The sequence below is a fragment of the Pygoscelis adeliae genome, unplaced genomic scaffold, assembly GCF_000699105.1.
Source record: "Pygoscelis adeliae isolate BGI_AS28 unplaced genomic scaffold, ASM69910v1 Scaffold106, whole genome shotgun sequence".
NCBI classification, from domain to species: Eukaryota; Metazoa; Chordata; class Aves; order Sphenisciformes; family Spheniscidae; genus Pygoscelis; species Pygoscelis adeliae.
The window spans coordinates 243,139-269,179 of NW_008824939.1; the positions used below are offsets into that span (position 1 = coordinate 243,139).

At 40.5% G+C, this 26,041-nt stretch overlaps 1 protein-coding gene across 1 annotated transcript in view; it reads right to left on the reverse strand.

The window, feature by feature from the left end:
* Positions 1 to 6,236: 6,236 nt before the first annotated feature.
* The window catches only part of PLA2R1 (phospholipase A2 receptor 1, 180kDa), a 41,602-nt gene continuing 21,797 nt past the window's right edge, over positions 6,237 to 26,041 (reverse strand). The window contains exons 16-29 of the mRNA XM_009325378.1: positions 25,385 to 25,542; positions 22,432 to 22,496; positions 21,973 to 22,076; positions 20,465 to 20,607; positions 19,535 to 19,652; positions 18,520 to 18,650; positions 17,803 to 17,947; positions 14,529 to 14,767; positions 13,830 to 13,998; positions 11,684 to 11,824; positions 11,136 to 11,252; positions 10,513 to 10,689; positions 9,394 to 9,423; positions 6,237 to 9,165 (exon numbers count right to left, since the gene is read on the reverse strand). Coding sequence (XP_009323653.1) covers positions 8,951 to 9,165; positions 9,394 to 9,423; positions 10,513 to 10,689; positions 11,136 to 11,252; positions 11,684 to 11,824; positions 13,830 to 13,998; positions 14,529 to 14,767; positions 17,803 to 17,947; positions 18,520 to 18,650; positions 19,535 to 19,652; positions 20,465 to 20,607; positions 21,973 to 22,076; positions 22,432 to 22,496; positions 25,385 to 25,542 — 1,952 coding nt within the window. The 3' untranslated portion in view covers positions 6,237 to 8,950. The remainder of the gene's footprint in view (positions 9,166 to 9,393; positions 9,424 to 10,512; positions 10,690 to 11,135; positions 11,253 to 11,683; positions 11,825 to 13,829; positions 13,999 to 14,528; positions 14,768 to 17,802; positions 17,948 to 18,519; positions 18,651 to 19,534; positions 19,653 to 20,464; positions 20,608 to 21,972; positions 22,077 to 22,431; positions 22,497 to 25,384; positions 25,543 to 26,041) is intronic.

Genomic DNA, 26,041 nt, shown 5'->3' on the forward strand with positions numbered 1-26,041 from the left:
TAGAGGGTTAATAATTAGCAAACTGACTTCCCCAGCTGTTTTTTTTTCACAGTGCCGTCATCCTCCTGAATTCAGTCAACATCTATCAGAAACAAAGACATCAAACAAAACATATTAGGCTTCAGTATTCTCTTGTGAAGTTTTGGCCTCCAGCCAGAAAATTTTGTTATTTTCTATGTAAGCTTTATTTTTCTTTCCCTGAGCAGCAGTTAGTATGGATCAAAAGAACCATGGCTTTAAAATGCAATCATAAAAATAATAAACACTAGCACTGACATAGCACTGTGCACCTTAGGTTAAGTCTTGCATCTGTTTTGGGTGTCCTTGTATTTGGGAACAGGCTCCAGTGTGGGCTTTCTGGGGCTTTTTTCAGCATCCCATGAATGTTCCTCTGTCTCCAGAGGGAGACAGAAAACCTCCTAGCTGCGTTAGGGCTCTCTTTAAATACCATTTCCAGAAATGTTGAAGAATGGCCATGTCAGAATTCATTTTCTTCTTTTTGGTGTTGTTATCCAAATGGATTAAACACATCCAAATTTCAAAAAGGAAATTTTAAATGATTTTATGATCCTGGTAGAACTGGGGTCAACTATTCCTGCCCTTTCTCACAGCTTATGGCTTTGCTTTGAACGTCATAGACTCTACAGTCTATCCAGCAGCTCTTGAACCAGATTTGGCCACAGACACACTCCAGCAGACCCACATGGAGCTAGGAACAGAGATTTGTAAGTCTGCCAAAAGCTGCCCTGTAAGTCAGTCGTATCTCGGTGCTTTGAACCAGGCAGTTGCTGTGCAGGAAGTTGCCGTTTCCACTAACATGTTACAAAAGAGGAAGAAAGGGGAGCCTGGGACATTGCTGTCTCCTGCGCAGAAGTGAGGGCTGCTGCTTCTTTCAGCAGGCTGTCCCCACCTGGGATGCAGCTCCAGACCTGCTGAGGCAACTGGACCACGACATGTACATCACAGAAACATCTTCAAAGTTCAGCCCAAGTAAACAGATCATCAGGCATCCCATCACCTGGGTCTGTGACTTCTCTGGGGGAAACCAAAAACAAAACCAAAGAGAGTAAAAGAAATGAAAGCAAAACAAAAGGTTTCTTTTTTGCATGTATCCTTTTATTTTTGTGCTCTTCATGTAGTGATTCTGGACCTTCACTTCCTTTACACTGGATGTGGATTTTAGGTACCCAGGGCAGGTTGGGTGCCTGTGTCCCACTGGCTGCTGTAGTAGATGAATTGGATGATTCAGCTTTACTCGTTTCGGAACTGTCTCTTCTATCCTAAGGCAGACCACAAATTTAACCGGAGGTGTTTCCCATATCCCAGTTTCATGGAATTTGTGTCCACAAAGATCCTAAATTCTGGCTGTTGAACACTTGTGTGGGTCAGAAAGTTAGAAGGCTAGAAGTGAGGTTTGGGCTAGAAGGCAGTGGGATGATGCATCAGCAGTCCCACAAACACATACACACCAATATTTTCAGGTCAGGCTTATTCATGTTTACCCAGACTGAGCTGAAAGGACCATCCAGCAGTGTTGTGAATCTACTCCCCAGCAGTGGTGGTGGATTGATTTGTTTGTTTCTAAATCACAGTTATCCAATTTAAGAGTGCACACTGCCATTGAGAGTGACCCTACCACTTAACGTTGGCTGCTTATTGTTCAGCCCAGCTATTCCCATGGTTATCTATCACATATTTCCTGCTGTGGTTTCAGTCAGTTACTTCTTGTTCTAGTCTTCCCAACTAGTAGGAATAACTGATCCCTGTTCTCTTTATACTTTTGCATTCACCAGTGATCCGCTCTTCATTTCATCTTTCCTTCCATGAGGGTTTGCTTTGTGCTACATCAGAGCAAGTGGGCAAGCAACCTGTAAGAGCAGCTGAGACTCACCCAACTTCCACTTTACATTCTTTCAATCAGGCAAGAATGAAGCAAATTTATATGTAAATAGCAGTAGTTAAAATCCAAATCATCAACCCAGACTAGATTGTGGAAGGTCAGGGGAGGATGGATGATGAAGGACAATATGGAGAAAGGAGCCCACATTGGCTTTCCTTCCTTCTCCTGTAACTTAACTGCACCGGCACACCCAGACATGTGGTGCGTACGCTCCAGAGGTGCCATGTTCCGTGGGGCAAGGCACTCCAGGAGCCTGCAGTGATAAAACCAACATGTCGGCTGCATTCCTGGGTATGGTGTGTGGGGAAAAGCCACTCTGCTATTTATACTATAACTATTTTAAAGGGTAAAGTAGCTGCTGTTTCTGTAGGTATTCTATTAATTGGGTTTTTTTCCAGATGGAAAGCTTCCTGGAGCTGTTCTATGCATTTGGACATTTACCTGAACGGTACCTTACTTTTTTTATAGCCACAGTGATGTCCCATATGTACAACTCCATCTTCAATATTTGCTTTGAAACAATATTTAAAGTAATTAATGATGCCTCTCAACATCATTTTCATCCCACAGGACTAGCAGGACACGATATGTGGCAGCAGAAACATTACCTTCTTACCTCTTCAGAAAGAATCCTTCTGATATTCTTGACTATTAAATACCAGAAACTATAATGTCCAAGTCATGTAAGCATTTAGGTAGGTGGCAGATTTCAGATACATAATAGGTAAGCGTGCTAGCATCAGGAGAAACTTCCCAAAATAAACTAGTACAGATAAAGCAGAATTATGCGTAACCTGTGCTAGGACCGTAACAAATGAAGCCTTCCATGACTCAGAACATTCTTTTACTTTATATTAAAAGTTTATGTACTCCAGCTCATTGGCAGAGTCCAATGTTAGGGATTCTGCTTGCATACCTGAATGAACCTGGAAGCGTCAAGCTGTGGGATGGAGTCCCAAATCCAGCGTCAGTGAAGTCATGCAGCCCAAAGCTGCTGATGAGGTAGAGTCTGTCTTTTATCAGCTCCGTGCAAGCTTGGTTTTGGCTTCCAGCAAGGGCTTTCCAGGGGCTTCTCACCTACAACGCACACAAAGTTTATGGCAGCAAGAAGTGGCAAAGCAGATTTAATCAGGTTATGACTGGGCTCAAAGGCCTAAGATCACGCTTTAGAGCAAATGACCCGAATAAATAGCTTCACAAGAGGAATGTACTTGATGGCATAATTTTCAGCATTCACTAAAAAAATAAAAGAAAAAATACAGAGGATTTTTTTTACAGCATAAATGTAAACTTTTAATTTCTTAAGATGAACATCCATCTAAAAAAATCTGAAAAGATACAGGGATAGTTTTGTTTTTCAGATATACGGTCTGAGACACTGACCCAGCTATTGCATTCTACCAGTCAACCCAGTGGTGGTGGATGGCCTTCAAGCACCCACTGACTGCCATTAGCTGCAGGCTGGCCGCCTCCGTGGAAAGCAGGTTGTTAGTTAGGCCTTTATGTGCGTGATTCAGAGAAAGAGTCTTCCCTACTGTCCTGTGCTAGCACGCAGAGGAGAGTAACTTTTAGCCCACTACGCATTTCAAGATTTATCTTGTATCTACAAGTTTAGCTGCTGTTCTCACTGAAACTATGTTTTGAAGCATTTATTTCTGAGAACCACAGTGGAGATTTAGTCTGTAGGCTGAGGTTCAGAAAAGAGTAGGATTTGTTACAATAGGCAACAAGCCGATGAACAAAAATAAGCATCAGAAATAAAGGAAATGGTAGTAGAAGCATTTTTGCTGTTATCTAGCTGTGCACTTTTGGAAATGATTGCAGTTGAGAATCACTTTAGTGGTTATAAATTACCATGGTGTTACTCTCAAGCACTGTGGCAGGCTGGGTCTAGTACACTTTCTTAGACAATTGCAGTTGCTTTGCCACAGGAAGATTGGGAAAGTCTAGAAGAGCTGCAGAATAAGGAAACAAGATTACAAAAACTAAGACGTTGAAGTGAGGCTTTATTACAAAACATTTCTCAATGCCCTTTTTTATGGTTAAGTTTCTAAGATCAGAATCCAAATCACGGTCATCCTGCATAAAGACAGTGGATATAGACAGGGATCAGCAACTCTTACACTCTGAGCAACTTACAGAATAAATTGGGAGAAGGAGAAAATAAATCTGCTTTCAACAGTGCTGTGGAATGATTACTTGTGCAATGGATGTCTAAAATGTCTTATAATTTTTACTTTTATGTCTTCATTTTCATTTTCCCACATAAATTAGCAAGTAAATGCCTGCATTGATACAGTCAAGAAATAAAACATTAAAACAAATCCATTTACAGCAAAGAGACCTGGCCGGAGCATTTTCAGTGAATTACCTTTCCATCAAAGGGATCAGAACCAAAACATACCACAAGGATATATTTACTTATTTATTTAATACTCAGGAACCCAAGTGGATTTTTCCATCACTCACCAAGCAAAAGAAAAACCCACAGACCAACATAAGGACTTGCATTATCCCATTCCGAGCATTTCAATGCATCCTATTAAAGTTGTTGAGAATGAATACTGAGACTTGGAAAGCCATCTTGTAACACAGCTTTGTAATGTTGCAGCCATGGCTAAGAACTGACACCGATATTTGCAGTCCTGCGACTTGGGAGTTCTACTGCTCATTTAATTAAACTTCAAAAGGATCCGGAGCAGATTCCTCTGATTTTTTCCCTTGCACAGCTCATTTTGTCAGCTCTGTGTGTGCCACTACCATCTACTGGCCAAACAGAGACTGACTGTGTTTCCAAGCACCAAGCTCAACCTTAATTCATACCATTTCAGAACAGCGTTAAGGCCTGTGAATTTGCTCCTGACAGTTACTTACACACGAGGGCTGCATCAGATTGTGAGAGATCAGTGCTGGCCTGCAGGGGTTTAAAATCAACATTCCACTGATTACCAAAGGAAATATTATTATAGCTCCAGAAGGGGCCTCTCTGGGTTTTTTTTTTTTTTTTGAGCTGAGGATTTAGAGCTCAGTTGCTGAATATGTGCAGTTTAGCTTTTAACCAAAAAATTCTTATATATAAATGCCCTGGAGGAAGGGTATGCCACGGATTTCATTACAGTGCATTTATTATTGCAAGAGACTGAGGATGCCTGTTACTACACTAAGGGAGGGGCAAGACGATGGAAGAAAAAAGTAGGAGGCTAAATTAAATGGGAATTTATGTGATGGTGCCCTGGGAACCAGAGCTGGTCAAGTCTCGCAGAACGTGCAAAAAACTACTTTTTCCGTACACTCCTTCCAGACTGTACTGCACAGATTTCAAGCAGCCTCACAGCTCCTCTCTCGTCATGACCCAGCCACAAAAGTGTGTGTGCGCGTGTGTGCAAAGGCAGGGGAAGGGAGGAGGATCCCTGTGCAAGGAAGGGCAGCACTGCACCCAGGAGAGGCACAGCTGGAAAGGGCTTTGCTTAGGAGTCATGCTGCCCGCTTACAGCCTTGAGCCACAACCCTTCACTCTGCCCAGTCATGCTGGACATCTGCAGCATATGTATGTTCCCATTGCAGACTCCCGACCAGCTGGGATGTGACAGCTGCATCAGGCATCTCTGTCCCTCCGAGACATGCTGCAAGGACTGCTCAAGGGACCAGGAGGTGAATTTTCTCCTGGAATGCAGTCTGCAAAAATAAGCACACTGATTTTCTTTCTAAACCGTAATAGCTGGTAGACAAGGTTTGTCATATGTTGGCCTGAATGTATCTGTCTCCAGTTGGGATACCCTTCCATCCCCCAGGCAAAGGAGTGGTATGAAAACATCTAACACTTCCCTTTCAGTAAACATATTCAAAGAAGCTGGCACAGCAGAGGAAAACGCAACATTGATTTGCCTGCTCAGGCTCTGGTGAACCCAGTGCTTGGACACGGGACTTACTTAGTGCTACCATGGAGCCTACTGCGTTCCCAGGGCTGTAGGGAACGGGCAATGGGCTGGGAGAATATCTACGCATCAACACCACGCTCCTACCCATCATCCTCACTGATGGTGCTGTGGCTCCTTCCTCCTCCCAGCACCTCCTGCACACAGGTCCCAGGGCATCCTCGTCTGTGCCCTGGGAAACACTGGAGCCACCACACGTGTGGAGACCATCTGCAGTGCGCAGGTCTGGGTCCAGCCATGTAGCCAGAAGGAGTGGGGTGCAAGCTGTCCCTCTCCTACCAGGATGACCCGGTGCAAAGCCTAGGAACTGCTGTTACAAGACACTATAGCTTGGCAGCTAATTAAAGCTGGGGAAAGATTAAAAAAAATTGCAGCACAGAACATTATTATTCATACTTTAATTTTCCAGTTGAAATAATACAGTGAACCTGGCTGCCAATATCATCACGGTCAGCAGTAAAAACATAGTCACCACATACTCTGATCAAGGGTAGTACAGGAGACCTCTGATTAAGGGAAAACAAACGAAAGCTATGGTAACAAAATCCAGAGCAAGGACTAGAAAGCAATCAACGATTACATTCTTGGGTCAATAATACCTGCAATTATAAAAGTTAAATGATGAAGGATTTAAAAATAAATATTTAAGGGTCTGTTCCCTCAAAATCATTTCAAAGTATGAAGAAAACACTGCTTGAACTATTTTTCCCTTAGTGCAAGATCATCTGCATCAGAGTAAATGTTAATCAACGATCACTATTTTGAGGTTAGGGTTATTTATTATACCTTCAAATATATTTAAATGATTACAACATATCTCAAGGAAAATTGATAAAATGCCTATGTCAAGTTTTGTGAAAAAAATATGCAACCTCATTAACCCCATGAAAATCTGACAAGAGTCTGCGTAACTAGATAACAGCACTGCAGGCTGGTAAATACATGTCCTCGGGGACAACACAGCTTACTCTCGCAAATAAAAACCATCCTGCAAGCCACTCTGCTTGCTGTAAGGCAGCAGCAATTACACTTGCCAGTGAATGTGATGAAGGGGATTTGTTGGTTTAAGTTTGTCCAACTGTAGTTTAAATAGGTGAAATTCTCATGGGGAAGGGAGAGATGGTCACAACCTTTTTTCTTTTTTTTTTTTGTGGTAAAGAAGCTATCACAGTTCATACATATCAACAGCAGATGATCTGGCAATTGTACTGAAAAGTTGCAGTCCACAAACTCTAATAGTGGACTTCACACAAAAACAGTTCCATAGATAAATCTACAGCACTAAAAACAAACTTTAAAACATTACTGAAGACTAATGTATGGGGTCCAACCATTAGACAAAATACAGACAGAGAAGTTATTTATATTTTATATGATGGAAAAATCTCAGATTAAGAAGTTGTGATAGCTACACCCACGGAAGTTATTGAAAACAGTAAGTTGAAGATGTTATTGGGATCAAACTCATCTGCAGCCTCTTTGACAACATTTTTGAACGGTTCTGTAAACCAGCACAGAAATATTCTATGTACTAAATAATTTTTAAAAATAGCCCTATACATAATTATGGCACGAACGGACAATTTTTGCAATGTTTCTAGAATTGGCCATGTGAAATCTAACTAAAAGGCAGTCATACATTCCTGTGCGTGTGCACAAATACTATGTAAAAACATTTCAGTTGGCCTTAGCTGCTTGCTTAATCCTCAGGAACGTATGTGCATCTTAGGGCTCTTGCAAAATTGTTAGAATGAGTCATCTTAAAACAAACAAACCAACAAACCCAACAATAAACGCAGCCCTTTGCAGCAGCTTTTACTGAAGGCACAGTAAATCCATTCTGAAGTAACTCATCATGACTAACCATTTGTTTTTCCATGCTGCGATAAAAATAAAAAATAAAATCCCCCCAAACCTTTTGGGTATTTTCAGAGACGTGGCTGGAGGACTGGTTAGGGTGGAGGGAGTCCCACGGAGAGTAAGCGTTGCTGTACAGCAGTCCTGGGCTGCTGTAACTGAGGTAGTGCAGAGACCTGAGCTGGGTCCTTCACAACCATCAGCCTGCAGAACAACTGGTCAGCGAAATTCATCTCCTTCGTTAGCACCTTAGTACGAACACTGAAAGTGAAAAGTGTCCTTCTGAGTGTCTGCTACATGAGTTATAGGACTATAGCACCCGTTGGGAACAGCAGTGTGGCTCCCCCATGTATCGTCCTTAGCTTTTGAGAGCAGGGTCTCAGAAGAGCATACATGAATACCGCTTGCAGAAATACTGTAGGTGAACAGTAAAGCAATTTATTACCAGAACTTCAGCAAGATTTATAACAGTTTTTTCTCTTCAAACAGATATTGCCCAAAAATGTCTTTAAAAGAGGTTGATGGGATTCAATTTCTGAAATAAGCTAGGTGAGAGATCACATAGTTAAATCTTTAACAGGATGCTGGATGCATCTCAAATGAATATATTAACTTCAGGATGACAAAGTCCATATGCCATTATATCTCTAGACTAATTTATTTTATAACACGAACCACCATGGGCCAAACTACCAGAACTCTGGCACTCCCAAGTCAAAAGTGACTTCCTCTCTCTGCAAGCTTGGAAATCCACCTGGCAAGAATCCACTGTCTGAAAAATAACTGTTCATTTTGTAGAAGGAATGGCTATTAAGAAAAAAATCTGCCCCATAATCCTTGGAATATGTTTCAGAGTTCCTAAATTCAAGGCCAAATTTTAATGCTGGCTCATGAACAGATTCTGCGACGTATAAAAACAAAACACAAAAGCCCAAACGTTCCCGAAGGAAAAAGTTGCATGAAAATGCCCGCCTTGGACGTGACTGCTTCACGTGAGCGGCTGGAGGTTTATGGTGTATTTTCAGTTCCTGGCTTGTCCCAAAGGAGCCAATTTCTCCACGGTTCTGCCGTACATCCTCACCTCATCCTGCCACAAAGCAAAAGTGCTCCAAGGTAGGGAGCCCCTACGGCGTTCATACCAATGGCTGCCAGGGTTTCTCTGGATATGGGTACCCCAGGGGACTCCCGAGAAGGGGAATACCGCTGTAGATTGTGGAGTTTCACATGGAAGATGTGATCACTTGCTGCTTCTGATCGATTAATTGTCGCTTCTCTCAAAATCAGAAATGAGGATGCTTTCTTCCAAAGCAGGAACGTCAGCGTTGATCTGTGGCAAATAGGCGTTTCTGACCCACAGTATCCTGCGGAAGAATTGGTTATTCTGTTTGTACAGGCACCACAGAAAAAGGGAAATGGCAGCCAGCATCACCAATGTCACGAGAACAGCCAGAGCTGCAAGCCCACGGTATGATGCTGAAAGGGAAGGACAGAAATTGGTATTAAGCAAATACAGTTATAATTAGCTATAATTCTAAATATAGACATATAGATGTTTTATGGAAAACATATTATTACCCCTTATATGTCACACATTTTAAATTACAGGTTTAACAATGAAAAATGTTACCTCACAAAATATCAGCTCAAAATGCGTTATTACTCCTTATGAATAAATATTAAGAAAGTACAGAAGAAACTTACAGTTTTCAGAGGGTTCTGTTGCATCGATATCTGAAATAGAATCCAGAACAGTCATAAAATTAGCCATAGAGATAACAAAAGTTATTATATATATTCATGGTAAAATTGATACTGAGATGGCAATCTACCTAAAACCATACAAGAGCAGGCTGTTCTTCAACTTTACTCATGTCACTGGGATTCCAACTGGCCAAGTTAAACATGACCTAATCTGTTATCTAAAACCCCTTAAATTTGGCAGAATATATTAACTGACATTTATGCAAGGATGAGCAGCAGCATTTACCCACTTTTTAAAGTGCAAATGCATGAGCAGATCTGTGCAGCGGTAGATTAACCTAGCGACTCGGGCATTTTGGGTGGGCTCTCAAAACACTTCAGCTCTCTCACAGACCCACATTCCTACTGATGTTGTGTCTGTGTAGCTCTCCCTGCTGCGCCTGCCCATCCTATGGGGTCTGTGGAGGTCAGCCTGATGCTCTGCCATATGAGGAAAGGCTAGGAGAAGTGGGTTTGTTCAGCCTTGAGATAAGAAGGCTTAGGGGAGACCTTATCACCATGTTCCAGTATTTAAAGGGTGGCTACAAAGAAGATGGAGACTCCCTTTTTATAAGGAGTCACATGGAAAAGACAAGGGGTAATGGGTACAAGTTACTCCTGGGGACATTCTGATTAGACACAAGAGGAAAATTTTTCACGATGAGAACAATCAGCCATTGGAATAATCTCCCCAGGGAAGTGGTGGATTCCCCAACATTGGACACCTCTAAGATTTGGCTGGACAGGGTGTTGGGGCATCCTGTCTAGACTGTGCTTTTGCCAAGAGAGATTGGACCAGATGATCCTTGAGGTCCCTTCCAACCTGGTATTCTATGATTCTCTGCACATGGCTCACCTATACAGCAGAAAGTCTACTGCAAGTCGGCAATAACACAACAGCTGCCCAGGTTCCACAACAGGAGGTCACCCTGGCTGGCTGGGTTTTTTACAGGTGTTTTTTCTAACACCAAGGGATAGAATTATTTAAATGAAAACTTAAGAGCAAGTAAGCAAGCAACAAGGAACACGTAAAACAATGGTTAAAAGGACATAATTGCTTTCTTGTATGGAAGAACATACCTGCATCCATTTTACATACAAATCCCTTTTTTTCTCTGCATGGAGATAATTGCCAGACTCCATCTGTGGTCCTCAGGCTGATACAGAAATTCCCTTTGAGATGATCAAATTCAGGCTCCCTGATGCCCCAGTTAGAATAATTTAAGGGAGAGCCATCAAACCAGGAGATTGTCTCATCTAAGGGCAGAAGTTATAAATCATTACAAAACATCATAGTGTTTTGATAATTATCTCTGTTTCAGCTGGATTTACCCTCACGTAAATAAATACTGAATTAAAGAATGCCAGGGTTTTGTCTGTTTGGCCACTATATTACTTTCTTTTTTTTAGGGATTTAAAAATATCCTATGTAGTTGACACAGAAGACAGCCTCTAGTGCTTCTTTAAGAAGAAAATAAAGGCATTCACATACATGCAGACATACTGAGTATTCAGAATACTAATAAGTAATGATTAGAGAAAGCTTGACTGGTTTTACTACATCATAAACAAGTAATAGGCAGTGAAAAAAATCTCAAAAGATAACAGCGTTTTAGAAGATGGTTACACCAGCATTCAAATAAAAACCAAACCAAAAACCAAACCAGATTCTTACATGCAGTTCTCTTCCACCCAAAACTTACTGTCTGTAACAAGCAGGATGTTCAACCAAACCATTTGCACAGAATAACCAAAACTGTGCAATTCTTCCAGAATGAAAGCATTTTCATCTTCATTTTGAATAGTTAGGAGATTTGATCCTACAGATTAAACACAGAACAAATTTTCAAACAATCCATGCCATTAAAATGTAACATTGCATTTCAAAAACTTAATATTATGAGCCTTAATTGAAAAGTTTAAAAAGTCTGGTTATGTGTTGTAAGTTCTTAAATTTGCAGTTAATGTGAACATTCTCAGGCTGATATAAAACTGTTCTCACATGATTTTAAAACAAGTTTGAAGGGAAAGAAATGCATTTTCTGTGTTATTCCAGAAATCAATATTTTCATGTGGAAAGGAACATTTTTTTGAAGTATGTTGCCTCCGATTTCATAGTTGGCTTATGAGCTCCACTATCGTTATCTTGAACTAGAGCAAACACATGCCATGGTTTCAGTCATTTCAGAGAATATATGTATTTTTTTAAGATATCAGAATGACATTTTGTAGCTACAAAATAATCACTTACCTTGATTTTTACAGACTTCATATGCAGTATCAACACTTGTGCCCTGAAGAACTGTGGAAAAGCTGTAGCAACTGTTTTTGAATTTGATCCAGGGAACAGTTTTTTCTGAACATAAGCCTTTATAGGCAATGAGTTTCTTTTCTGTGATAGAAATAACAGCACAGCTTTATTGGCACAACAACATACACATTAATATAACATTCCACACGCTGTTTTGGAGTAATGCTAATAAGCATGTTATTGCGTTACGCCTCTATTTTTCAAAGTGAAAATCTAGTTGTTGTATATATTTGTATTAGAACAGTAAAGCTCGTTTTATATCTGACCAAAAACTTTGCCGGATTGCAACAGCAGTATCAGGACAATCTAACCGATACTGATGCGCATGGGGAGTTATGAGCAAACTGCGGGCACCACAGAGCACTCCAGGCTGCCCAGCATCTCCCAGAGGGCTGGGGATTTCCAAGGGCTGCAGAGCTTCTTTCCACTAAGCCGCCAAGATATCTTCATGCCAAGTACCAGGGCACAGAGGAGAGTCTCCCATCGGTAAGCAGCAGCCAGCCTCTCTGGCGTGCAACGTGCTGCAGCAGAGCCCCTCTGACTCAGGGCAACTCTACAAGCTCACTTTGCGATACCCAGCATCACTTTTTGGCAGTGCTGTAGAATCATAGAATCATAGAATCATTAAGGTTGGAAGAGACCTCCAAGATCATCGAGTCCAACCGTCAACCCAACACCACCATGCCCACTAAATCATGTCCCTAAGCGCCTCATCTACCCGTCTTTTAAATACTTCCAGGGATGGTGACTCAACCACTTCCCTGGGCAGCCTGTTCCAATGTTTAACCACTCTTTCAGTAAAGAAATTTTTCCTCACATCCAATCTAAACCTCCCCTGGCGCAACTTGAGGCCATTTCCTCTCGTCCTTTCGCCAGTTACTTGGGAGAAGAGACCAACACCCACCTCGCTACAACCTCCTTTCAGGGAGTTGTAGAGAGCGATGAGGTCTCCCCTCAGCCTCCTTTTCTCCAGGCTAAACAACCCCAGCTCCCTCAGCTGCTCCTCATAAGACTTGTTCTCCAGACCCTTCACCAGCCTCGTTGCCCTTCTCTGGACACGATCCAGCACCTCAATGTCCTTCTTGTAGTGAGGGGCCCAAAACTGAACACAGTATTCGAGGTGCAGCCTCACCAGTGCCGAGTACAGGGGCACGATCACTTCCCTGCTCCTGCTGGCCACACTATTTCTGATACAGGCCAGATTCAGCTGTAGATTCAGCTGTGTCACCTATGGTCTCACATGTGTCCTACTTTGCTACAAAACACAACTTTTAAAAATGAAGTAAACCTTAGGCTATATGTTATATTACATAACGTGGCAAACGTGGCAAAGAAATGAGAAAATTAGTCAGCTCACTACAAAAACCATGCTAGAGAATAATTTTTGTCTTGAAGGATTCCAAACCAGCTTTCTTCTCAACAGATCCAAAAGCTGTAATAAGCTGTAGGTGAACTCCTGGTGATCAGTACCACCAAACAAGAACTATTTTGAGAACTGGATGCTGCCAAAGACTCTGCAGTCCTGGGCTGAATGGAGTTCCAGACCTGAATTCTGGATTCAAATGAAGCCCAGGTAATTGACAGATTGTTGCAGGAAACGTGACGTATTTTAGGATTTTTTTTTATTAAAAAAAAAAGTTGCAAAATCTTTTATATGCAATCAGTGAAGATGTGACTCTAATGTTTCACTTCACTCTAAATGCTTCCCTTCTCCCATCCCACAGTTAATTGCAGCAAACTGAATTTATTTCCCTTTGAGCTAGGTTATTAGCAATCATCATTTTTCGCAGATAATATAGTGTTCACTGAAGAGACAGAGTAAGTAATTTTCCTATTTCTTTTCTATTATGAAAGTTCTCTTTCCATTCTCCTACAGACCAGACCCGAAGGCCAATATTTTATGGGGAAAGAATGGTTTCACATAAAGGAAATACAGCAAGGAAAGGCCAGAAATCTATTTCAATTTTGAATAATACTATCATCATTGCTTAACCTCAGACCAGTTAATTTCCTTTCATATATTTCCACTGTCAATACACACATTTGCAGCTGCAAAGATTCAATAAAAAACTTAACTCTGACTTACTAGGTGGCACGTGGCAAACTGCTCCTTGCAGAAGTCGTTCGCAGTTAGCACTTTTCCAGTGCCCCGAAGTATCAATGTAAACACAGCTGCCAAAGGCCTGGGACTCGTCGTCTTCCCAGAAGGTAAACAAAGACCTAGTCCCATCCGACCATTCAAAGTTAAGCCCGTTCTGCCAAAACAAATTTCAGATTATCTTTCTGATATGCTTTAGCACCATACAAGTTCATCTTCTTCTGGTGGCATCCTCACCAGGTATTACAGAATGTCTTTTACTTTTCCGGTCTGGGTAGATCCAGAAGGATCTACAAGGCAAATCCAAGGATCTTACTTACTCTCCCAACTTACTTCTGGGAGACCGCAAACTACACCTAACCTGCTGTTTTCAGCAAGTGGTTATTTGGGCAATTCAGCAACTAAAAATGAAACAACATAATTTCAATGTTGACACTACAAGAGATTTTTTGTGTGGTTTTAAATGTTTTCCATGGCTTTTAGCTTTCAGTAGTCGTTGCACCAAACTGGCTCTCGTTAGATTTATACGTTACGTTGCAAAAAAATGGTTAGGGCTCAAGCTTTCCAGGGTTTCATTTCCAGATGCAAACTTCCTGTTACTTGAAATGAGTGACACAGCTCACTGGCTTGTTACTGGAAAAACTCCTTTGCAGCATCATATTCATAGCCAGGGAATCCACTACGTACATCCGAAGTGAACAGCCCGATCCAGTGGTTGTATCCCAGCCGATTCACAATGACCGTGAGGAAAGCTTGGTGATACCGGTCTGTGATGCTGACCAACTCCGCGCCATTTGCCATGCAGGTTTTTAAAGCTGAGGACCATGTAAAATTCCCACGTATTAGTTTATACGTTCTGTTTCCATATTCCAAAGTATCTGGCACAGGGTACATTTCAGATGCATTGATGACATGTCTGGATGTGTCTGTTAGAAAGAAAGGATTTATTTATTTTTTTAAACAGAGCTTGAACATAGGAGAGCAGCTCCTAAAAATCAGAACTATCCTTAAAAACAGATCTAAAAATTGCAAAGTCCTTGGTTTCAGGAAGGCAGTGTGAACTTTAAAAAGACAGTAACTACTAGAACAGTATCTTAAATTCCATCACAGCACGAAACTCATCACAGGAGTGAGTGAGTTTAACGTATAACAAAACCAAAAGAAAACCTGGATGGAATTAATTCCACTGACTGGATCTTTGAAGGTTATTATTATTAACTGGATCTGGGCATATCCCAAGTGTCCAATAGCAGTGGGCTGCAGAGTGCTCTTACCCCAGATACCTTGCATGTAATTTAGATTGCCTCTTTTTTTGACCCATTATTTTTAGTAATTTCCAAGATCAGTTTACAGCACAAAGTCTGGCCTCACAAATAATTGTAGTGGCACAACTGAGGGGATGACAAACTGTGGCTCATGGTAGAAGTAGGTGCTTGGGAGCTTCTTGAGCTCATCTTTACTATCCATGAGCCAATGTAGGGAAGATCACTGCACTGGCACTTAAAGAGAAATCCTCTGTGCATGGAGACTTAAATCTCTTTTTGATGATAAACTAATGCAGCAACATCCAAAAAAATGAAAGGAAGAAGACGACTTTTTAGATTTAAGAAATAAACAGTCTCCCATGAGAAAGAAATCAGGAGACAGAGATCATCTCCACACCAGCCCAGTCTGTGATGCTGCCATCCTTGCTTTTCTACAGGAGGCAAATGCCTTTGCTCATGTGTATGAATGCCCACAGTATACTTTAAACAAGACTATTAAAATAAAGCAATGCCTCAGTTTTAATCCCGTTTGTCAGTTTGGATTAATTACTTCTGTCTGTAAAACTTCTCTGCGATTACAAAATGAAGTGGTTGCATTGCTATGAGGCGGAATGTTTTTAGACTTGGCTCCCTTTATGGCTAAGAGAGGAGGAGTGCTAACAAGCATCTTAAAATAGTAAATTAATTTATTATTTGTCATCCACAAATCATTTAAAATTAGAAATTTCTAAGCAAGAAAAAGTTCTGCTCTTGAGCTAACTGAAGCATTCTATTTTGTTCCAGCTTTCAGTGCGTGCCACTGCTTAAATAAAGAAAAGGCAGGAAATGCAGTAAAATGCTGACACAATCCTAACTCAAGCATCACTAAGAGATCAGAGCCGAGTTCAGCTCTCCTGCTGGTTTATTTCATTTTAGTCTCCTACAGAAAAGTATTCAAAAAAGGGGAGACGGGATGTGGACAGGATGGCAGAAGCAAAGCACCAGCTCATCTTTCCAGGAATTGACACATTTGTTTGGACATTTGAGGAAATTTAGCAGTTCACTACCGCCAGCAAGAGGCTGTCTCACTTCTCCCTTGCTTCTCTGCTCTTCCAGCTGCAGATTCCCATGCGCAGGTCTGGTGTTTGCCTGACCCTGCACTGAGCTGATGCAGCCTGGAAAAGCTGCACAAAATTACATCAGTTGGGGCTGGGGGGAGGGAGGGAGAAAAAAAAAGAGACAGGAAAGTTTTCTGCTGAATTAGCAAGCTGAACTGCCTGAAGGTTTGGGAGAGTGCCACGGGTGTCACATGGGGATGGCAGGACCAGTCCCTTCACCCCCAGGAGCACTCTGCTGCACATGGGGCAGGTGGGCAGCGCTGAGACCGGAGCACGGCGTGTGTCCCCCATCCCCACCACGCTGCAGCCAGGGCCCACGGGCCACACTCACATTCACCCAGCCGGAAAATGTGGGGAGGCTCCCGAGCACCCAGTGCAGCCCCAGTCCCCCCCTGGACGCCCTGCAGCCTGGCTGCCCTAAGGCAACAGCTTTCCTTCCTGCCTTTTAAGGCCTCTTCCATCTGTCTGAAGCAGCAGCAAGGGGTTAAAATACAAATGTTCGGGAGGTAAACGAAACAAAACAGCAGGAAAATGCATTTACTTATTTTTTCTACACTGCATGCAGGATTACTCCAGCACTCCCCGCAACTGTAGTTCATAATAAATGATGTTAAATACAGCCATGGTTTGCTAGAGCCACATGTGAGCACTGCCCAAAGCTTATATTTGTTTATTCTACTTCTCCACTCACCCTCCCTCACCTCCTAGGCAGCCAGCAGGAGAGGATCCTCTCTTTAGACCCAGGGCTTAACTAAGAGGTGATATATGAAGTTGAGCCATACAAAACCACCCCCGCAGTAAGTTCAGCACCCAAGGACACTCCTTACAGGCTCAGATTACAGCCCTCCCTTTCCCTTAGGGTTAATAATTTGCTGCTGGTCTATGTTGGTAACGCGCTCTGGAAGCTTCCCGCTGGCAGGGCTGCAGCAGCCCCTGGGACGGGGCTCAAAGCCGCCCGAGCGCCCTGGGGATGCCAGCGGCTCCCGCTCCGAGAGGCAACGCCGGAACTTGGCTTGAGGAAACCAAACAACGCGTGTTCCCCGCAAAAGCTTTGTGCTTCTGGCAGGTGAACATTATGGTAACAGACTTAGAGGAGCGTGAAAAGAAAAGCCAAGCTCTATTTGATCGGCCAATCGGTCCGCACTGTTCACAGATACGCATTTTCTAGAGTCTTTTCTGATCTAGGATTGCAAGTTCCACCCCTAAAAAAAATTTTTTTAAGAAATAGCATATTTTCATCAAAATTACCCTCAGTTTTGCCTTTCATAATTTCATGCTGTTACTCTGGTTGCCATGACAGAGAACATGAAATTTCATCTCTATTTCCTGAATCTAAGATACGCAACAGAAAGCTCAAAGTTAGGAAGAAATTCTAGTAACAAAACATTTTTTTAGAAATTACTTCTACATCACACCTATTGATTTATTAAATAGTGTAGAGCTAGTCTGTCTAAATATCAGAGCAGAACTATCTTAGAAATCTTTTATGTTCCTGGTTTTATAGACACCTGTAACAAGCTGCTTCTAGATGAAAATGAAGTAAGATGAATTCAATACAGTATGAAAAGAGAACAGAAGCAAAGCAAAACAAAACCTTACCCTGAGTCTTTTGGCAGACAAACCCATAATTTTTCTGACAGTTTTCTAAGTACCATTTTCCCGTAAAATAAAAATTAGGGTTATTTGATACCAATGTACATAGTGGAAGTTGTTCTTGAATGTTTGCACTGTTGTAACGCCGTCTCTGCAATCAACACAGAACCTTATATTAATTAAAAAAATACACTGTGTAAAAACAATGCATAATTATTACATTAAATTTAAAAGAATAATTATTTGAAAGACGCTATTATAAATATTTATGTAGAACAATGAACACTCCCATAAATACAATTTGAAACAATAACCTCATAATAAAAAAGTCACCAACTTTCACTGAACAAACTAAAATGCTAAGCCCAATACGGACTAATGTGGTGTAAAACAATATATTAAAATATGAAATTCATAATCTTATTCCTAAACCTTGCTCAGACCCAGCATATGATACTAACCGTATAATTCAAACTTTGGTGCTTAAAAGCAATTGCCAGAGAATGTGACTATTGCCACAAATTATGTAAATAACTGTCTCGATAGTGCCTTTTTCGCTACCTCTAGTTATGCCCATAAATCTGTGCCCACAGTTCTTTGAAGTTGCAAAAATTAAGAGAAGACTAAGTTGCTGTAACAAGTTAGGCCTTGTCTTTGCAGCAGTCATGATTTTTATGGCTAAAACAATTTCTCACTGTCCTTAAACCCTCTGGAAATACTCACATCCACTACTTCAACTGGAGACCAGTTGGAATACATCGGAGGATTTTCATTCACCCATTTTTCATAATCGTCACTCTGGAAACCTATCCAAACACTAGTTTTCCGTCCAAATAGATTCATTGTTATGAAAGCTGGAAAATGAAACAGGAGTAAAATATAATTAACTGGTAACCATTTAGGGATAGATGAAGTCTCTTCCAACACACTAAAGCACTGAAAAATTTAATTACTAATCAATGACATTACATAGTCACTAGAAAGTAAGAACATGAGCGGCATTTCAGTGTCCTCTAACTATAAATTCAGTTAAATTCATTAACTTCAGTTGGGTTAGGATCTAGTCCATTAACTAATAAGTCTTCCAGAAATGTTTGCAGCAGCTTGAACAACTTAAGTATTAGTCCAGGGTACTGTCCCACTGAAAAAGCTTTTCTCAGTTTTAGTTGAAAATAAGACTTCTCAACTAAAGATAGCCAGTGAGATTCCTCCCACCTCCAAATAAGTGGTTTTACAACGTATGAAATTCAACCACAGATTTTTATGAATAGGGATTATAAATACTTCCGAATGTGCTGGCATTTATTTCTCTGACAGTTCCAGCCTAGCACTATGCTTATGTGCTATTACTATAGAACAGATTTTAAGTACTATTAAAGGATAAAAACAAGATAGCTTTTATAACAGTGTGATGTTGCATTCATAAGATAGAAATTTTACATAGCAAATTTTGAAATGGGTATTCCATTATTTTTTTGTATTTCCAATGCATGGTAGTAAGCACAAAAGAAATTATAATTACTCCTCAAAATGTACCTGTCATATAGCTCAGTGGATATTTGAATCTTTACATTTTGGGAAACTGGGAAAGAGAAACACTAATTTGTTTAAAGCAATGGAACCATGAATAGGATCTGAGCGATCTTTTTTCCTAAATCTGTATCCAAGATGAAACTTTACTACAGCATCCTAATGAAGATGACATTTAATTTATTTAATAATATTTTCAGTACTCTACCTTGTTCTAGTTCATCTTCGAGGGAAGCGAGTGACCCATCATAGCTACTGCAGAACTCTTGTGCAGAGTACCAGTTTCTCAGATGCTCTGGATCCTTCGGAATTTGTATCAGAAAGCACTGTTTCCAAAAAAAAAAAAAAAAAAAGGGCTGTTTTTTTTTTTCTCCAGTTTAAAAACTATCAGTCACTAAGAGTGATCACTAAAACATTTCACACGCTGAAAACGAAATATTTCATTAGTTTCTGTCCTGCAATGGACCCCTCCAACATGCTTGGTAGCAGTTTTCAGCTGCGATCAGGCTTGCATTCAAATCAGTTGTTTAAAGGCAAACACAATCTGGGCTAAATTTATCCCTGTAGTCACTACAGTTTAGCACTGGGATAAATCCAGCCACCTCAATGCATGTTGCTATTACAGAACGTATGTATTTAAGAGAAGCCTGATGAAATAGTTGCCTTTTGACCTTCAATTCCGAATAGCCTTTGGTTTATAATTATCTTTGATGAACCTTATTTGAAACAGCGTCTTTCGGAGAATGACAGCAGTTAGGGACCGTTTAGTACAACAAGGGGTCAGAGTTCTGTTTTGAGACCATACAAGACTCTTGGAATTGTCGTAAGTGGAAAAGAGGATGGAACAGGCTTTTTACAGCAAAAGCACAAACACACTTAGAAAGCTTTTGCACAGATGAGTATTCATCTCCTTCAACTAAAGTAAAATTTTTGACACCTTACTAAGACAACTTCTGTGTGCAAAGCTACTTAGATAGCTGTAAACCTTTGTATCACTGTCAGTAGTTATAAACCTAAGGGCCCTGCTTTCAAAAAGGAAGATAATCTTCAAATATTGAATAATCCTTAAGAAGTCCAATTTCTGTCATAAATATAGAAGGCATTTTGAATAATCAAACAGCAGAAAAAAATGTTTTACTTTGAATCCAAAGTGCAACCAGCCTTTGGGACATATTCCTTGTTGGTTCTGGTCTTTTGGAATCTCTTTCTCTATTTTCCATGCTAATTTACGTTTACAAATACAGGGAAGAGAGACAGTACAGTTTTCATCACCCCAGAGTCCTGTGTAAAAAGAAAAATCACAGTTCAATATTGGCTTGAGAATTGGAAAGGGTTTTTTTCTTAGCTAGCTTAGATACTGTTAAGAAGGGTATCTGTTAGTAGTTGAGTAAGAGAAGATTCTACGTTAAATGCATTTGGACATACTGCATTACAGTGGATTTGATGGTCTATGGGGCTCATACTGTTATTCCCAGTTTGGTTTTATTAATTTAAACCAATTCCTCTACACTCTATCACATAACATATGCCTATATCATCATGTATTTTAAAAAATATTAGTTATGCAAAAAAAAAAAAAAAAGGAAAGGTATAGAAATTATGCCTTCCAGATAAAATAGTTTGACTTCCTTACATTGAAAATTTTTGGCAAGATGCAGGTACTGACATAAAACGCTGACCCGCTTAGGAGGAAAATACATTTTTCAGTGGAACACAGCGCACTCAGTAAGTTGTTGACCAGCTCCCATCTGCTGGCCAGCTGAGGGGGGAGGGTGGGCGTCTCTTCCTTTTATCCGATACTAACTATAGTAACACCAAACTCAAGCACTCATGACTTTTGAGTCAACCATGAACCAAAACCCTGAGACTGTGTGTGAAAAAAAGAAGGTTTTACATTTTTTCAGTTTTGGTTTTTGAGGCTCGAGATTACAAGAGTGCAACTGGATTAATTTTTTTCAGCCCTTCTCACAAATACAAAGCTGGACATTTTTTCTTTCCATGGAACCTGACAGTTTACTATGACTTGCAGATCTTCAGAAAACAGAGACTGTGAGATGACAGAAATTGCTGGAATCGGCAGCACTGTAACCTTCTTTATTACTGTAGCAAAATATAGAGCTATGTGACGATGTAAAGGCTAGCAGCAAAACCATGGTACCCCAAAACCCCTCAGCAGATTGGCTATGGGATGAAAAATAAGCTAGAAACCTGAGTATTTAAAGTTGTGTGCTGATAGGAAAAGAGTTTAGAAACGTAGGAAAAAATTATTGCTCGTCCATCTGGCTCATTTGGTTATGAGAAAACTGACTGTGAAAATCAGGAATGCATTAACATTTTTGCTGTGCCACATAACAGATTCTTACGTAAAACTAAAGATTCAGTATCACTGGAATGTTTATATTTTGACATTAGAGTACTGGAACTATTAAATCCTATAACCTAGTCTCTGAGCATATTAACGATATTTTAATAGTCTTTTCTTAACCATAAAAGCAGTTATGCAAATTATAACCATGGGACAGGACTATGTAATACAGGACCATGTAATATGGATTGCATTTCTTGAGAGCAATTAAAATATAACCCCTTTGGCCAACAACAGAATCAAGTCAGAACTCCTGCAACAAAAGGAAATAAAAACTAAACCTGTTTGTGATGAAATGAAGCCACATCTTTTCCCTGGTTTCTGTGGATCTCTCTCCCTCCCTCCATTCCAGTTCTGGTATGTTACTCGTGATTCATCTCTCCAGCTGCACAGAAACGTTAAGAGTGTAGTTACACTTTCCTATCCTTACCTAAAAATACAACCTCCATTAAAAGTGTTTGTAAGCAGATACAGGGTAGAAAGTGCCCCTTTATTAACTAAGCTTTAAAAAACCCAACAACCACAGGGTTGATATTCATGCCTTTGGCTTGTATCTTTCATACACTTTCTAGAAGAAATACGGTAACATGGAGATAAATTAAGGGTAACATATTCTGAATGGTATTTACATGAGAACTGAAGTTGCCTCTTGAATATCCCACTCAGTCATCAAACCATTTTAGTCCATCAGACTGAACGGCAGCCTGTAAACAGAGCAGCTGAAGTGTAGGTATTCTTACCGAAATTCATCACTGAGGTTTTCTGTGTGCAATCCAATCCACCAGTGAACATCGCTATTCGATAGCTATGAAAAAAGAACGTTTTGCCATATGTTTAACTGTTATTGCCCTCTTATTAAAGCATTAACAAACCCCTAAAATCAGGATCTGTTTGTATTCAGATGAATAGGATCTCCATTGGGTTCCAATGGGAAGAACAGGTGCTAAATCCCGCCCTTGGTAATTTATGTCACTTCAGTAAGGTTATTCATGTAAGTAGAGCATGATTTAGCCCCCAGTTTCCACTGGATTGCTTGTGTATCTTCTGTAAATTAGGAATTTACAATTTTAGGAATTTACAGCCTATCTAGCTTGAAAAGGACTGTAGTCTTAGGCCAAAATTTGTTTTTCCCCAACTCCTAAAAATAAGACAATAGCAGATACTTCCTTTCAGCATTAATATACTGCTGGTACTTGATGTTTCCAGAATGTTTTCTATGAACATTTACTGACTTCCTGTAGCTCATACAAGAGATTCCTAGAGATGCTTTCCAGACTGATTGTTGTTCTCATGAAAGGGTCTAGACCTCCACTCTTAAAAGGCAAAGCATTATGGAAAAGTCACAGAAATAATGTAATTCAAACAGCCATTTATCGCTGTGCTGACTTGATTCTGCCTTCAACTATGAACGGCTTCATTTTCAGGGTTAGCCACTCAACAGTCACAGTTTTGGGGTCTTTGGGAAAGAGCCAACAGCAAAAAAAAAAGTTGTGAATGTGCAGGACGCTGGAAAAGCCCCCCTGTCTCTGAGAAGCATTTATTTTTTTCCAGAAAGAACTGAAGTGCAGCATGTGTTGTGGCAGCCACCCTGTCCTTGGAGTTACAGTTAGGATTGCACCAGCTTACAGCTTATATAGCAGTATCAAATGAAGAAAATAGACATTTCTGACGAAGAGGAGACTCGGGAATGCTGTCTGGTTTAGTATTGCCTAGCCCCTGAGTTCAGTTTTTCAATCACAGCGCTCAGCCTACACATTACAGTTTTTAAAGAAATAGTGAAAAAAGTGATTTCAGATTGCATGCTAAGAAATTTTGACCAAGTTTTCTAATGACACATGCAAAGTCTATTCAGACCGCTGAGTATTATTTTAGTGATTGCCATCCTTACTCCTGCTTCCACAGGAAACTGGTTACAATCACTTAGGGACACACCTGGCGATACTGGGAAAGCTTAGCCAAAGGCAGCAGGCTTCAAAATAGCTGCATATGTTATATTCTCAGACGAAACTTCAAGGAAGTTAACCTGACTTCCAGTGCCAAGGGAGTAAACTTGGCTTTTTCATCACAGAATGCTCACAAACTGCTCTAATACCCACTACTTTTAATGGTAAAACTGCTTTTAAGCAAACGTGACTTTAAAGCAGCATTGCGATTAGCCATTTGAAGTGCTCTTAAGTTGGAAAAATACATCTTTTTTTAAAGTTATGTCATTTTTTAAGTTATAAACATTCAGTTTTAGGTAAGGCAGTAATTACATCATAACACAATCTCTGGTAGATGTGGAAGAAGACAGCCTAGCCAGTTACGTTGCTCTTCCATTACAAGCTATTTCTGCTATGAAGTGTTGGTTTAAATCAAGTTCATCATGTTTTGATGCAAAATTACTTAAATAGCAGCTAAAATGACGAGTAATTCCTAGGAAACTTAAAACCCCCATCTTAATACAACACAATTCTACTTATGCTTTCTATTACAAGTTAGAAGCAGAGAAGGCTGTACACAATGCAAGCAAAACTGAGCTAGTGTAGGTTGAGAGCTTTTCTACCCAGCACTACTTGTTCTTTTAAAGATTACAGTATAATATCCCTTTACATTACAGCTGTAGAATTTTGCCCTCAGTAAGGCAGACAGATCGTTTTTGGGTTTTTTTTTTTATTTTCCTTATTTGACTTTTACTGAGAACACCTAAAAGAAAACAGATGTTGTTTCTTGGGAATTCATCTGCTTCTGCTGCTATTTCTCAGCTTCAAATCTGTTTGTTACATCACAGTGCTTCTACAGAAATTCTGCTTTCATCCAGAGGAGGGAATTCAGAGGCAGATGTGTCTTTTTTCCCATATAAATATCCATAAGTCACAAAGGGGTTTAATTCAGGAGACATCATACAAATGTGTGGACACATGGGAATGTTGCCCAAGCTGGCAAACACAGAGGAAAAGGTAATCCATTTTGCAAGGTCATAAGCACCCACCTCTATGGGTACTATCTAAAGCTCTAGATTTAATTAAGGTGCAGGGAAATTGGTAATTTTTCATTCTTGACCAGAGTAAAGGTCAAGGTTACTCCCCAGGAGTAACCTTTCAAATCATCACGTTGAGGATTTAAACTATGAACACTGTTTCAAATATCTGGACTTACTGCCCACCTCATGCTAATATACCCACTGAAATGTCCCTCGGTATTGCGACCTGAAAACCAGCTGCAAGTTACTGAGTGGGAACGGAGCGGAACTGTGCGGGATCAGGAGACATCCCGGTGGATGCAGAACCGCTGTGTGAACACCCGAGGAACCACGACGGGTCCCCTTGGTCATGGAGGGGTGCGGGAAGAAGAAACAGAGAAGGATGTACACCACATGTGAAACAAACCTTTCTCTTTACCCCTAATTACGTTCCTAACTTTGGGATAGGAAGCTGGTTTTTGCTCCTCTTGGGTCTTTTGCGGCAGACTGACCGACCTGCTCATTTAGCAGAGATGATTCTGCAGATTCTGAAACGTTACTGACTTCTTTAGCTAAACAGGGCTTCAGGGAGGGATGTGGGAAATGAGGATAGCAAGAGAATTATTTCTAAAGTAAAATGTCTTTCGGATTCTACCTGCAGCAACAGGCAGCCAGATATTCCAAAAGACGCAGCAGAAAACAGCCGGTTACTGCCTGAGGGTTTATTTTTTCAAAGGGGTAGTTTTTGTTACCTTCTTAATTTTATTTTGAATAAAGGCTTGTTCACCAGAAGAATTTATTGTTGCCATTCCACCACGAAGCCAGCCACAGACAAACTCATAGGTTTCCCAGTCCGTAGGACTGACGTGGAAAAGATACTCTGCTCCTTGATAGTATGACCACGGCAGTTCTAGAAAACGAGCAAAAGAGTCAGTGGTGTGCAGGGGTAAAAACTCCTTTCAAGTCTCATTCTTTGTGCCCCCTGTGGCCCACCTTCAGCCACGTGTCAGAGGACAACTATGCCACAACTAACAGCAGAATCATATTTAACATATCAATTTATGAAAAAAAAAAAATGCACTATGAGTAATTTTTTTTTTAAATATTCTATCCTGTGATACTGCAGTAATATTAAGAGAGTTGCCCAGCCTTTGCAAAAAGGCAGTTTTAATGTGATGGAGAGGCTATCAAAGTCCTGTGCTTATTACTGGCGACATTCCTTTACCTAACCAAAGTAGTATCTGATGTTTCAGTGTTCCTGAATGTAAGAATGGCAGATTTTGATCCGTAGCAACAAGTTCCTACAGATTTCCCTAATGTAAATTTTTAACTCAGAACATTTTAGTTATTTTATTTTTACCAATGGCTTAAATTGTATTTCCAAGTTACAACGTTTCAAGATGTGAAAA